The 12173-nt window shown below is 30.3% G+C and overlaps 2 protein-coding genes across 2 annotated transcripts; both read right to left on the minus strand.

Moving 5' to 3' along the window:
* Window positions 1–1106: 1106 nt before the first annotated feature.
* LOC149513476 (uncharacterized) lies at window positions 1107–1430 on the minus strand. The gene has a single exon (XM_089748677.1). The coding sequence runs from the start codon at window positions 1428–1430 to the stop codon at window positions 1107–1109; it is 324 nt and encodes a 107-aa protein (XP_089604803.1).
* An 8645-nt stretch (window positions 1431–10075) lies between these two features.
* LOC111309925 (uncharacterized) lies at window positions 10076–11204 on the minus strand. The gene is made up of 2 exons (XM_022908946.2): window positions 10650–11204; window positions 10076–10529 (listed from the first exon to the last, which is right to left on the minus strand). The coding sequence occupies exons 1-2, from the start codon at window positions 11154–11156 to the stop codon at window positions 10344–10346; spliced, it is 693 nt and encodes a 230-aa protein (XP_022764681.2). The 5' UTR covers window positions 11157–11204; the 3' UTR covers window positions 10076–10343.
* Between the last annotated feature and the right edge of the window lie 969 nt (window positions 11205–12173).

Below are 12173 nucleotides of genomic sequence, written 5' to 3' on the forward strand. Positions count from 1 at the left end.
TTATTTTGGGTACCCAAATGTTCTTAGGTCCTTGAGAGTTAGTACTAACATTTTTTTTGCCTTTTGGAATCCATTTCATTTTAATAGCCTCATCTTGAGATGTGCTAACTCCTTTTAGAATCTACAGTCTCCTAATGAGCTTACCTCTATAAGTGACTTTCTTCAAAGAACAATATTGTATGGAATGACCTAATTTATGACAATGTGCACACATGCTAGATGAATCATTTGGCTTAATAAGAAAATTCTTCAAGTAAGTTTCTTTATTGTCACCATTATAACCTAGTCCATCTTTATCAAATAAAGCTCTTTGTGTTTCTAGCATATCATTGAGCTTTTGATGACCTATATAAAATCTAGAAAATGAATTATGCAGATTTTCATTTTTCTTAATCAAGTCATTGACATTTACCTTCAAGAGCTCAACTTTCTTTTTAAGTCTTCTTTTATTTTAGTCAATAACTCATTTTTTAGTTTCAATTTACTGATAATTTTTCTATATTTCATGCTCATGTTCTCAAATTCTATAGCTAATTCATCATAGACATCTTGTAGTTCATCAAATGAGTATGAATTTGAATCACATGGATTAGAGGTTACCTTGGGCTCATCAAAACCATGAGACATAGGTTGGCTATTTCTCTCTCATTTGATTCATCATCGGAAAAATCGTTATCACCCCATGTTGCTACCATAGCTTTCTTCTTTGGCTTAGTCATGTTTTGCTTTTTTCACAAAGGACAATCAAGTTTAATGTGACCCAGTTTATTACATTCATAGCAAATAATTTGATCCCTTTTTTTTCTACTTGATTCCCCTTTAGTCATCTCCCTTTGTGGTCTCCTCCTACTTGAGAACTTGTTCATTCTCATAAACTTCTTGAATCGCTTTGCAAACATGGCCATCTCTTCATCTTCATCATCCTCCTCTTGAGCAAAATTTTTTTCATCTTCTTGAAAGGTAGATTTGAGAGCAATACCACCTTTCTTGACTGGTTCTTGTCCTCTTTTTACCTTCATTTCATAAGTGAGTAGAGAGCCCATTAGTTCATCCAAAAAAAGTGTATGAGGATCTTTGGACTCTTCAATGGCTGTCATTTTGGCTACCTAACTCTTTGGTAGACTATTGAGAATTTTCTTTATGATCTCCACATTTAAATATGTCTTCCCAAGAGCCTTTAAACCATTAATGATGTTAGTGAAGCGGTTTGACATCTCACTAATGGTTTCATCAGATTTCATCTTGAGCAGCTCATAATCATGAGTAAGCATGCCTATTTTTATCTCTTTCACTTGGTTTGTACCTTCATGGGTGATAGCCAGCTTATCCCAAATTTCCTTTACATTTTTACACAAGGAGACTCTATTATACTCACTTGGTCCCAATGCATAAAAGAGTGTGTGCAATGCTTTGGCATTGAGTTGAGCCATCTTCATGTCATTGACATCCTATTCACTCTCTAGCTTTATCACCTCCTTACCATCCACCATCTTCATTAGAATTTAAGGACCATTTACAATGACTCTTCAGACTTCATAATCATTTGCTTAAATGAACATCCTCATCATAGTCTTCTAATATGAGTAACTGTCACCAGCAAAGAGAGAGGGTCTAACAGTTGAATGCCCTTCACTTCCAAAAGATGTTACAACTGTTTCATTTGTCATGAGACACACCTCTTGTTGGCAGGTATAGTTGTTGTAGCTTGATGATGGTTTTTTCACATTGATTACCATATTTTTTTGAGCCATTTTTAAGATCACTCTTGGGTTGTTAAACCTATAAAAAGAGTATTGGCTTTGATACGAATTGTTAGCTCAAAGATTTAGAATAAACCAAGAGGGGGGTGAATTGGTTTTAATAAAATTTTCAGAGATAATATTCAATAATCACAAATTATCAAAATAGATAAGCACAATAGATAAATATAAATAAGAGATAGGGTTAGAGAATTTAACACCAAGATTTATAGAGGTTTGATCATTTCTTAGGCAACTACATCCTCTCCCTTAGCCTCTCTTGCTAAGAAGTTCAATCCATTATTTGATGAAGATTACAACTAAGCTTTCACCAAGCTTTAGAAACTCAACAACATACACTCTTAAGGGTTATCCTTCCCCTTAAGCTTACACACTCACAATACAAAAAGTTCAAAAGTGTTTGGCAAACTTTAAGAACCTTACAAAGGCTAGGTGTTTGCTAAGTTAAAGTACACAAATGTATAGATAAAAAAGTAGAGAAAAACTTATATGAATTTTGTACTTTTTCTCTTTTTATAGCTTTGAATGCTTGAACAAATTAGTAGGTGAATAGCAATACGTTTCTTTAGCTCTTGTTACTCTTGGTCTACAGTGGAATGCTTAATTTATAGTTAAAAAGAAGTTGAGAGCCGTTGATTGCATTTAAAGCTTCAAACCTATAGAAATTTCAGATAGAAAATAGCCATTGAGAGTTTCAGGCCTTTAGGGGATCGATCCCTTCTCTTAGGGGATCAATCGGTTCATGTTTGAGAAAGCTCAATTTTATGCCTATTTTGCCTTACCCGATCGATCCTTGCTTGAGGGGATTGATATGTTCTTTTAGGTGATCGATCCCCTATTTGGGGGGATCGATCCCTTTTATGGGTTTCCACACTTGGGGGACATTCTGTTTGAACAACCGATCGATCCCTTTAAGAGGGGATCGATCCCTTGTCTTAGGTGATCGATCTTCTATGTGAGGGGATCAATTTCCTTTCTGAAAAGTTACATTAAGAAAGCATTCTGTATAAAAAAGTGATTGATCCCTTAAATGAGGGGATCGATCCGTTCTGTTAACCAATCGATCCCTACAAGGAGGGGATCGATCGATTTTTGTCAAATCTTGAGAACTTTCGATTCTGGTTGAAAACAGGATCGATCCCTTTTGCTAGGGGATTGATCTGGTAATGGAAGGGATTGATCCCTTCTTGAGAGGATCAATCCCTTCTATCAAAACTTGCATAAATCATGTTTTGTTCCGAGAATTTGAGTTGTTTTGGTTCTCAAATGAATTTTGGCAAGATAGAAGGGTGGAAAAATGTTCAATTTAAGCTTCAACAAGATTGAAACAAGTTTGGCAAATTTTTATTTTGTCAAATCAAAACTCTTAATCAATTCAAGGCCAACAGTTATTAATCAAATATCAAGCTAGATTACTATTTTTCTATCATGAACTCCTCGAAAAGTTTAAAGCTTTCAAAGCATTTTCTTGTCTTGCTTCCTATGTACTTATTTCATGCCTATTATTGCAAGTTCCTTGGTAATCATTCATGAGAAAGAAAGTCTAAAAGCTAAACCTTTATCTTAAGGCCCTATCATGCATTTGTTTTTATGGTAAATTTAATAAAGGTTGTAGGAAAAACCACTGTCTATCAATGGCAGCCATGGTTTAATGTTGTTAGATGTTCCATCCACCATCGTTTTTTCTATTGAACATAGTGCTCTAGTTCTATTTGGCAACTTCTCTCTTTTAAAAAAAATAATAATAATAGAGTATAAATGTTTATTATCCCTTTTTGTTCATATGTTGTACACACATAAAAAATGGTTTCTTTTGTTTCTGAAAAGGGAATGGAAGTGTTATTTTGTTAGTAAGAGCACAGTCATGGCATAAGCAGCAAAATAGTCATGGCGTGGGGCCATGATGGTCAGATTGTTACACGGTATATAATCCCTTGTCTTCCTTGTTTGAGCCTAATAAGACTATAGTAGAATGTTAAAGACAAAGGCATGGGTCCATGTCCTTGTATTCTTTTTGCTTGATGGAGTAAGTCTAGACTTGTAGTTGGAGCTTAATAGCATTTTGTCAAGATTAAAGCTATAAGATATGGGGGAAGGGAGACCATATATATATATTTGTTGTTGACTTTGAATATGTTAGGTTGTTTTAGTTGAATTCTTTAAATGCATTTTTTAATACAAAAGCATAAAATTGGCCCCTAATAAAGGTTTATTTTCATGCATATTTAAGTTTAATCATGCCTATATGAATATTTTCATGATGTTTTAGTTTAATTGTGAGTTTAATTTCTTTATTGTTTGGATTTTCATGCTTGTTTTAATTTAAGCTTTCGTATTTAAATCTATGTTTGATATACTTTATTTTTCATGCATTTTAAAGTTATGCATTTTATTCATAATAGCAATAATAATAACAATTTTAAAGAAAGCAAGAAATATATATGAAATATATAGGAAAAAAAATCTACTTTTAGAAGAACTATAAAAACAAGCTTACTTTGAAAGTCTGCTTAGATGTTAGAGATTTTTAAAGTTCATAAATTTTTAAATTTACCCAAAACTCTAAACTCGTTTTAAATTTCTAAGGATTTGCATGAAAACCTTTTATGAAGTAATTTGTTCTCGAATATCACCTAGATGTTAGGTTATTGAGGAAATTTTATCTCATTAAGAATTTTCAAACATTTCTACAACTTAAAATAAATTCATTTTGTTAAAACCATGGCTATAAAAGTATAAAATAATAAAATGATAGGACAAAATTTTTAAATATAAAAATCACACCCATGCTCTGCCTAGATGTTGGAGAGTTTAAGTAGTCTTTTTATATTTGAAGACTAAGTTTTTAAATTCACATTTGATCATCATTTGCATATGTTTCATTTTTTAAATTAGAGTATCTATTTATAATGCATATATATATATATGTGTTTGCTCTAGTTATAGATATTTAATATTAATTTTATTACTATTTTTTTTCCTGCATAAAGAGTTTTCTTAAAAAAATTTTTGTTTTGAACAAATAAACTTAAAATAGTGTTCCATGAAATATAATTATTGGTACTTTGTGTAGATGTTGGAAAGTTATCAATAATTATCATTTACAAAGAATGTTATTTTTGAAAGAATGTTACGATAAATCTTAAATCAAAAGATTATCTTCGAATTCTGCTTTTATGTTGGAGACTCTGAAGGTATTTTTTTTAATTTGAAGATTTTGATAATATTCCTAAATAAAGATTTTTAAACTAATTTTATTTCTTAAAACCGAAGGAAATTATAATTCAATTTCATACAAAAAAATCATTTTTATCTACAATTATAAATAGCGTATGATTAATTGGTACCAATTCTATGAGCGTTGCAGGAGTGCTAGTCTTTTTCCACACATATTCGGACCCAATCTCGTTTTCGTTGACCAAAATTATTTTTTTCATAAACTTTAAACTCATTTTATAGTTTTATTAAAAAAATAAAACTTTTGGATGGCAAATTGTACCCTAAAAAAGATTGGTGGTGACTCCTTATGTTTTTTTTATTTTTTAAAATTTTACATCTAGTGATCGAATTTTCGGACCAATATGTTATGACACTTCTAATTCTAATTTATTCTTTACTTGAATTAGTATATAGGGAAGGATTTCAGTTAGAAAAAGCTTGATTTTGATTTGATAAATTGAAGTTCAAGTCTGTTAGTTACCTTCCAATGTCTTTACTTGATTTAATGGTTTGATTTTCTCTCTTTGATTGCTTAACAAGATAGAAGATATATATATATATATATATTTTAAAATTAATGTTAGATATTTTTGATGAAATTCAAGTTTAATTTGGATAAAATTCAAAAACAATAATATTTGATCGATCACCTACCATATAATATCAATTCATTATTTAAGGTTTCTTAGAATTTTTTAGAAAAAAAGGATCAAACTCTTTTGAAATAAAATTGATTACCTAACTGAAAATATCACTTTAGCTAAAATAAACTGATATCATCCATTCAAGTTGTAACATTAACAAAGTTAATGGAGAGTAACTGACTGACTGCATTAGTAATTATACCAATATTATCAAATTCAACTTTAACTCACCACTTAGAGTTAATATTTGATACACTAACAGTGTATTATTTTTATACACTATTAATTAATAATAAGATGGTACCTCATTTAATGAATAAAAATTAAACTTCTAAGTCCTTAAAAATAAATATTAATAAATTTATTTAGCTCTAATTAATTATTAAAATTTTGCTTTCTCCTAATTTTCTTTATCGAGTCCCTCTTCAATATTTTGAAAGCCTCAAACCTCTTTTCAATCTTGCTATTTTGGCTGCTTCATTCACAATTATAAAGGTAGAGATTATTTTTCAAAACAAAGATGGATCAGCATTATTTTTTTCATACAAATTTGCTACTCACAGATTAGTCATCTTATCAGATTTTGAGTTAAGATTTTTTACAATAGATGTAGGAACCTTTCGATGTAGACTTCTTCCCTAAGAGCTATTTAAACTGTATTCCTATAAAAAGATGTTTCTTTATCCTTTAATTTTTTTTTTCTCAACCAAAAGACTCTTTCTATTAAAATAAGCATAGAACTACACTTGTTCATCTCTGTTGAAAAACAAAGTCTAATCAACTAAAGCACCAGATAAAGCTTAACACTTGAAACATCATAATAAAAGCACTCAATCACTAGTTACAACCGTGCATGAAACAATGTGCCACCAGCAACACCCTTCTTTACCAAAGAATCTACCAAAGAGTTTGGTTCCCTATAGATGATAACAAAATCTATCATCCCAATAGCATCCTTGGATGATTGTGATAATTATGGCAAATTGAAAAAGTATTAGAAATACTAAAAGCTGTTCACTGCATGTGATTGACCTTCTTAGAACCTATAATAAAACGAAATTTATCAATTATTTGACATTTTTTTTTGTTATGGGCATTATGATGTCTCATATAACCTATTTTTACATTGAAAATCCTATAACAAGATCGATAGATGGGGTTAAAAATGTGAGTGAAGTAGTCGAAATAGCAAGATTGAAAATGTGTACCAGGGTTTCAAACTTTTGAAAAGGAGGCAGTAAAAAAAGTAAGGAAGAGCAAAATTTTACTAATTAATTAACCTTAAATAAATTTATTAATATTTATTTTTAAAGACCTAAAAATTTAATTTTTATTCATCAAATGAACTGTCATCCTATTATCATTGACAGTGTATAAAAATGATACACTGACAGTGTATAAAAATTAACTCCACCACTTATTATAGTTTTGAAGGGTGGAAGATGTACCTGTCAGAGCAAACATATATTAATGATGAGATAATAGAGGCCTTTTTTGTTTTTCCATTTTAGGATACAAACAACCATGTATATAGATATGGAAATGACAAAAGTTTTGAAGGCCCTAAGTTCAAATTCAGACGTTATATATTTTTGAAGATTTACATATAACAAACAAAAGCCAATTAAGAAGGTACATAATTAAGATAATCCACTGGCTATGAAATTTATAGTAGTAGTAGTAGTAGTAGTAGTAGTAGTAGTAGTGCACCCACGTCACATTATTATTATTTTTGACAACCTCCCCACCACAGTTTGATCAGCGAGTAGAGCCAGCTTATGCATTTGCTGCTGGCTTAAGTGTTGTCTTGAATGTTGGCGTACCACTGTTTGGATCAATTTCAATTTCTGACTGGTATCCAAAATTAGTACCTGTATATTTTGTTTTCCCAAGTTGTTCAAGACTTATTCTGATTTGCTCCCAATCAGCAGTTTGTTCGAGGATCTCAATATAGATCTGTAGTTGATAGATTAATTGATTATATTTCAATGTGGTGATGATCAATTGTCTTAATTTATTGTTTATAATATATATGTTTCGAGTTGAATGCAATACCTTGTGTTCATTTTGTGGGTTGTTCTAGGCAAATAATCCACTTAATCTTATCATCCAGTTTGTACAAATTTCAAATCTTCAAAAGAACAAAATTCAAACAAGAACTGAATTTTTTTTACTGCCAACCTCATCTCACTTTGGTTACTTTTTGATTTTTTCTTTCTCCTTCTTTGTGTGATTCTTGGGGTTTATATAGGGGTTAGTACGATGGAGATTAAGCTTAAAATAAGCTTGAGATTGAAATTATAAAATTTAAAAGAAATCCTATCTTGTTCCTTCAAACAGGATAAGGGTTTCGAAAAGAAAAACCTTATTATCCAAATGACTTCAAAATTTAAAACTTTCATGATCCTAGAGTTTTTATCCGAATTAAATTCCAATTTTATGCCTTTTTATTTTTCAATCTTATATATTATTCTATCTAAAACATAAAATACAAATGAAGGCAAAGAAATGGGCTAAATTAAATGGCCCATGAAAATCAAAATATCAAAATCCAAAAGTAACTCAAATATTGGATAACTGAGTTATAAAACAATTTTTCAGAACTTAGAAACCTTGAATCTAAATGGTTATCTACAATAAGGACAACCACAAAAGACAATCTAGTACGGGAATCTGATAGAAATGAAAATTCTCGGTGAAACAGTTCGTGTCTTTCATGGACAGCTTGCATCTTTCTTTTGATCAACAGATTCTATGGTGGCTATTAGCTGCGTGTGTTATAAGGATTCTTGACTTTGGAAACAATGAATGATTTTTGCTGAGATTGATAGATTCAGAGAAATCGTTGAGGTGGTAGAGTCCGTTCACATTTAAAGGAAGGCTAACCATTTCGTAGATTCCTTGCAAAAATGGAAGATAATTGTTCTGTTTTTCTTCATGCTTTCTTCATTTGATTTTTTAATAGTATATAAAATTTATATACTAATAATATATCAAATATAAACTCTTAAACATATACTAAATTTTATTATCATGTACATTGTACGTGATTTTTTTTATATATTTATTTCTAAATAATTATATGCTAAACATATAATCGCATATAATATGTACAAATAACTTTAAAATTATGTATTAACAAATATTTGCATTAGCTTGTAGATTAATTATACATTGGATTTCAGCTTAAAAGTTGTGTTAAAACCTAAGCCTGATTTACTCAAACGAGATCGAGTTGATGGCAATAAGAGAGATTGACTTCCTCAGGGATTAATATTAAATACAATGATTATAGAAGGTGACTCTGGCTTGGATAAAATCATCCCAAAGTACCTCTTCAAGATTAAAAAAGCACATTATGCATTTGGAAACCCTGAAACTACAAATGGAAACTTGGCAAATTTTTCATACGCCGCGGGATGCAAATAATTTTGATAATGATTTTGTCAAATGAGATGTGAATAGAACTCAAAACCTTGTATAGTGGTTTTCATAGACGTAGGATATCCTTTTGAGTTTTGTAGCTTATTGTTTGCTTTTCTAGCAGCTTATATTGCTTGCTTTTTTTTAGTGTTGTTGTAGGATCCGATTTTTATATTAATTCAAAAAGCTTGATTTTCAATAAAAATTGATAGGGATCACTCATAGTAATAGTGGTCCAAGAGTGTCAAATATATTTCTTATTCTCGTAGTAATCACAACCGTTTCTATGTTCCTTCGTGTAGATTTTGTATAGAGTTATGTTATTATTTTGTTATACTAACCTCTTCTCAAATTTTCACTAAAACAAAGGTTATATAATTATATTTATTAGTTCTTATAGTAAAAAATTGATAATTTGAAAAGTTTCGACTTTAGCACTTTTTTTCTGTTTTAATTATTTGAAAGGTTTTGAGAGTTTTCTAATTTTAAGTGCTGATACATAACATATTCTGGTATGTTATCCCTAGAATAAATAAATGGTAAATTAGATGAAAATAAATCTGAGATTTAATGTAAATGGTCCATCTACTTTTCTTAAGAGGTGGATACTAGTAAGACTAAAAGAAAACATTAATAAAAAAATAATGTTTATATTCTATACATGTACAAAATTCAATCAATTTATATAGTATGAACGGTGACAAGCTTACCATAATCTCTAATTATAAAAAACATTTCAATAAATCATGTACTTGAATGTATTAGCAATACAACTAGCAATAAAGCTATTTTATTGGCTGATGGTTATCAAAATGTACATCTTTAAATTGTAAATGCACAGGCTTAATTAATTAAGTAATAATTTCACACTTAGGATGCTGTTGCAGAAACTAGTAATATTTTGATCATCATCATCATCATATTCTTTAATTATTTTAGATAATGAAGATGTTGTTGAATTGTTGATACAATTAAACTACATAGTTATAGTTTTGAAGGGTGGAAGATATAGCTGCAGCAGCAAATATATAACATGATTAGAAAATAAAGGCCTTCTTTTTTTATTTTTCCATATTAGGATACAAATAGCCATGTCTATAGACATGGAAATGACATAAGTTTGAAGGCCCTAATTTCCAATTCAGAGTATATGTACTCTGAAATTTTACATATAATAAACACACAATAATTAAGCACGTACATAATTAAGATACTCCACTGCTGGCTATCAAATTTTATTCTAGTAGTAATGCGCCTACCACCACAGTTTGATCAGCAAGCAGAGCGAGCTTATGCATTAACTTGCTGGCTTAGCAACCGGGCTAAGTTTTGCCTTCATCGTTGGCGTACCGCTGATTGGATCAATTTCAACTTCTGACAGGTATCCGAATTTAGTATCTGTATATTTTGCTTGTCCATCTTGTTCAAGACTTGTTTTGATTTGTTCCCAATCAGCAGTTTCTTCGAGAATCTCAGTATAGACCTGCAGTTGATAGATTAATTGATTATATTTCAATGGTGTGATGATCAGATGGCTTAAATTATTTGTTAGAAATATATTTATATATATATATATATATATGTTACGAGTTGAATGCAATACCTTGTTGAGTTCGTTTTGTGGGTTGCTCCAGGCAATAATCCACTTAATCTTCTCATCCAGTTTGTACGCAAGAGCACCAACTGAACCTATAATCTTACCTGCAGACTCTGCACTGTGCTGAAACTCACCCACCTCTCCAGTAATAATTGATTTTGGGAAGTTACCAGACCGATACCCTTCCCAAATGTCCTTGTCATCCAGGGAAACAGTTTGCCCGGATAAGTTGCTAAGCTCGCCCAGTGTGGAGAATGGAATACCCGCCGATACAATATCTATTACTTTTGGATAGGCAGCCACGGTTGTTTTGTTTCTTTTGGTACTTACTGAATTTCTATGAAGTTGGCATGGTGGGGATACTAGGACACTGGCTTCATGTTTTAATGCTGGATTGACAGCCATGATAGTAGTTTCGGGTGTTTTGGTTACCAAATTTCTACGAAGATGGCACCTTGGTGCTGGAACACCCGCTACAAATTGTATTGCCAGTAGTGTTGAATTAGCAGCCATCGTAGTAATTTGTATTGTGTTGCGTTGTGCTTCGAATGCTGCAATATACACCTACATATATACTAGTTTACAACATCCACTGGCCATAAGATGACAACAACTCGGTTAGTACAACATTTTCACATGTGCTAGTTTTCGTTTTTTGTTTTTAAGTAAATGGAAGGCAGATAATTTTAGTTCTTGTTTGGATTCTACCTTACTTTCGGTGCGGTACAATTAAGCTTATCGCACTTTTAATTGAATCTAAATATCAATTTCAATGAGATCAAGTCAACATAAATTTTTTATTAAAATTTTTTTTCAATCGTAATTACAATAAATTTTATTACTGTTTTTAATATTATTGTAATTAATTTCACTGCTTATCCAAATAGTCTTAATTATGTACATTTATATCAATTAATACTGCATAAAGAAGTGACTCAAGAACCATAGAACTAATTTGGTGGATGGTATATTACCTTTTCAGTTTTGATTAATTTTAATTATATTATTTTATATAATATCCTAAAATTAAGGATACATAGATGTTAGAGTTTAAAATTGGTGTTGACGGTGAGTGGATAATTTTCCGTAACATACCGTCCTTTTGTTCAACTAAATTAAACCGCCTCTAACAAAAATCATATTTCTAAAAATTAAAAGAAAAAACTTGAGCCAGAAAGAAGGGATTTTAAAGTTTTAAAATCTTTGCTTAGAAGAGCGTTTTCAAAGCCTTTTTAAGCTTTGAAGATCTCTTCAGATAAATTTTTTCAAATCCTTTAAAGGTTTTAAGAACTCTATTTAGAGGAGTATTTTAAATCTTTTTAAAATTTCAAGGCCTTTGTTTAGATTTACGTTTTCAAATCCTTTTATGATGTTAAGGCCATGGAGCCATTCATTAATTATTCATACTTTTATAGTTAAAATATATATTAAGTAATAAAAAGAATGAAAAAATAAATAGAAAAACAAATGATATATATATCCTTCACTTAAAATTATTTTGTAATTAACAGCTAAGACGATTAGTATTTT

The sequence above is a fragment of the Durio zibethinus genome, chromosome 19 (genome assembly GCF_047325235.1).
Source record: "Durio zibethinus cultivar Kanyao isolate XHJ-2024 chromosome 19, ASM4732523v1, whole genome shotgun sequence".
Taxonomy (NCBI): domain Eukaryota; kingdom Viridiplantae; phylum Streptophyta; class Magnoliopsida; order Malvales; family Malvaceae; genus Durio; species Durio zibethinus.

What these genes read in the sequence shown, in the direction of transcription:
- LOC149513476 (XM_089748677.1), bottom strand. Translation starts at nt 1,430, where the DNA reads ATGGCTCAACTCAATGCCAAAGCATTGCACACACTCTTTTATGCATTG.
- LOC111309925 (XM_022908946.2), bottom strand. Translation starts at nt 11,156, where the DNA reads ATGGCTGCTAATTCAACACTACTGGCAATACAATTTGTAGCGGGTGTT. An exon ending in CACAAAACGAACTCAACAAG is followed by an intron (nt 10,530 to 10,649) that starts GTATTGCATTCA and finishes TATCAACTGCAG; the next exon opens with GTCTATACTGAGATTCTCGA.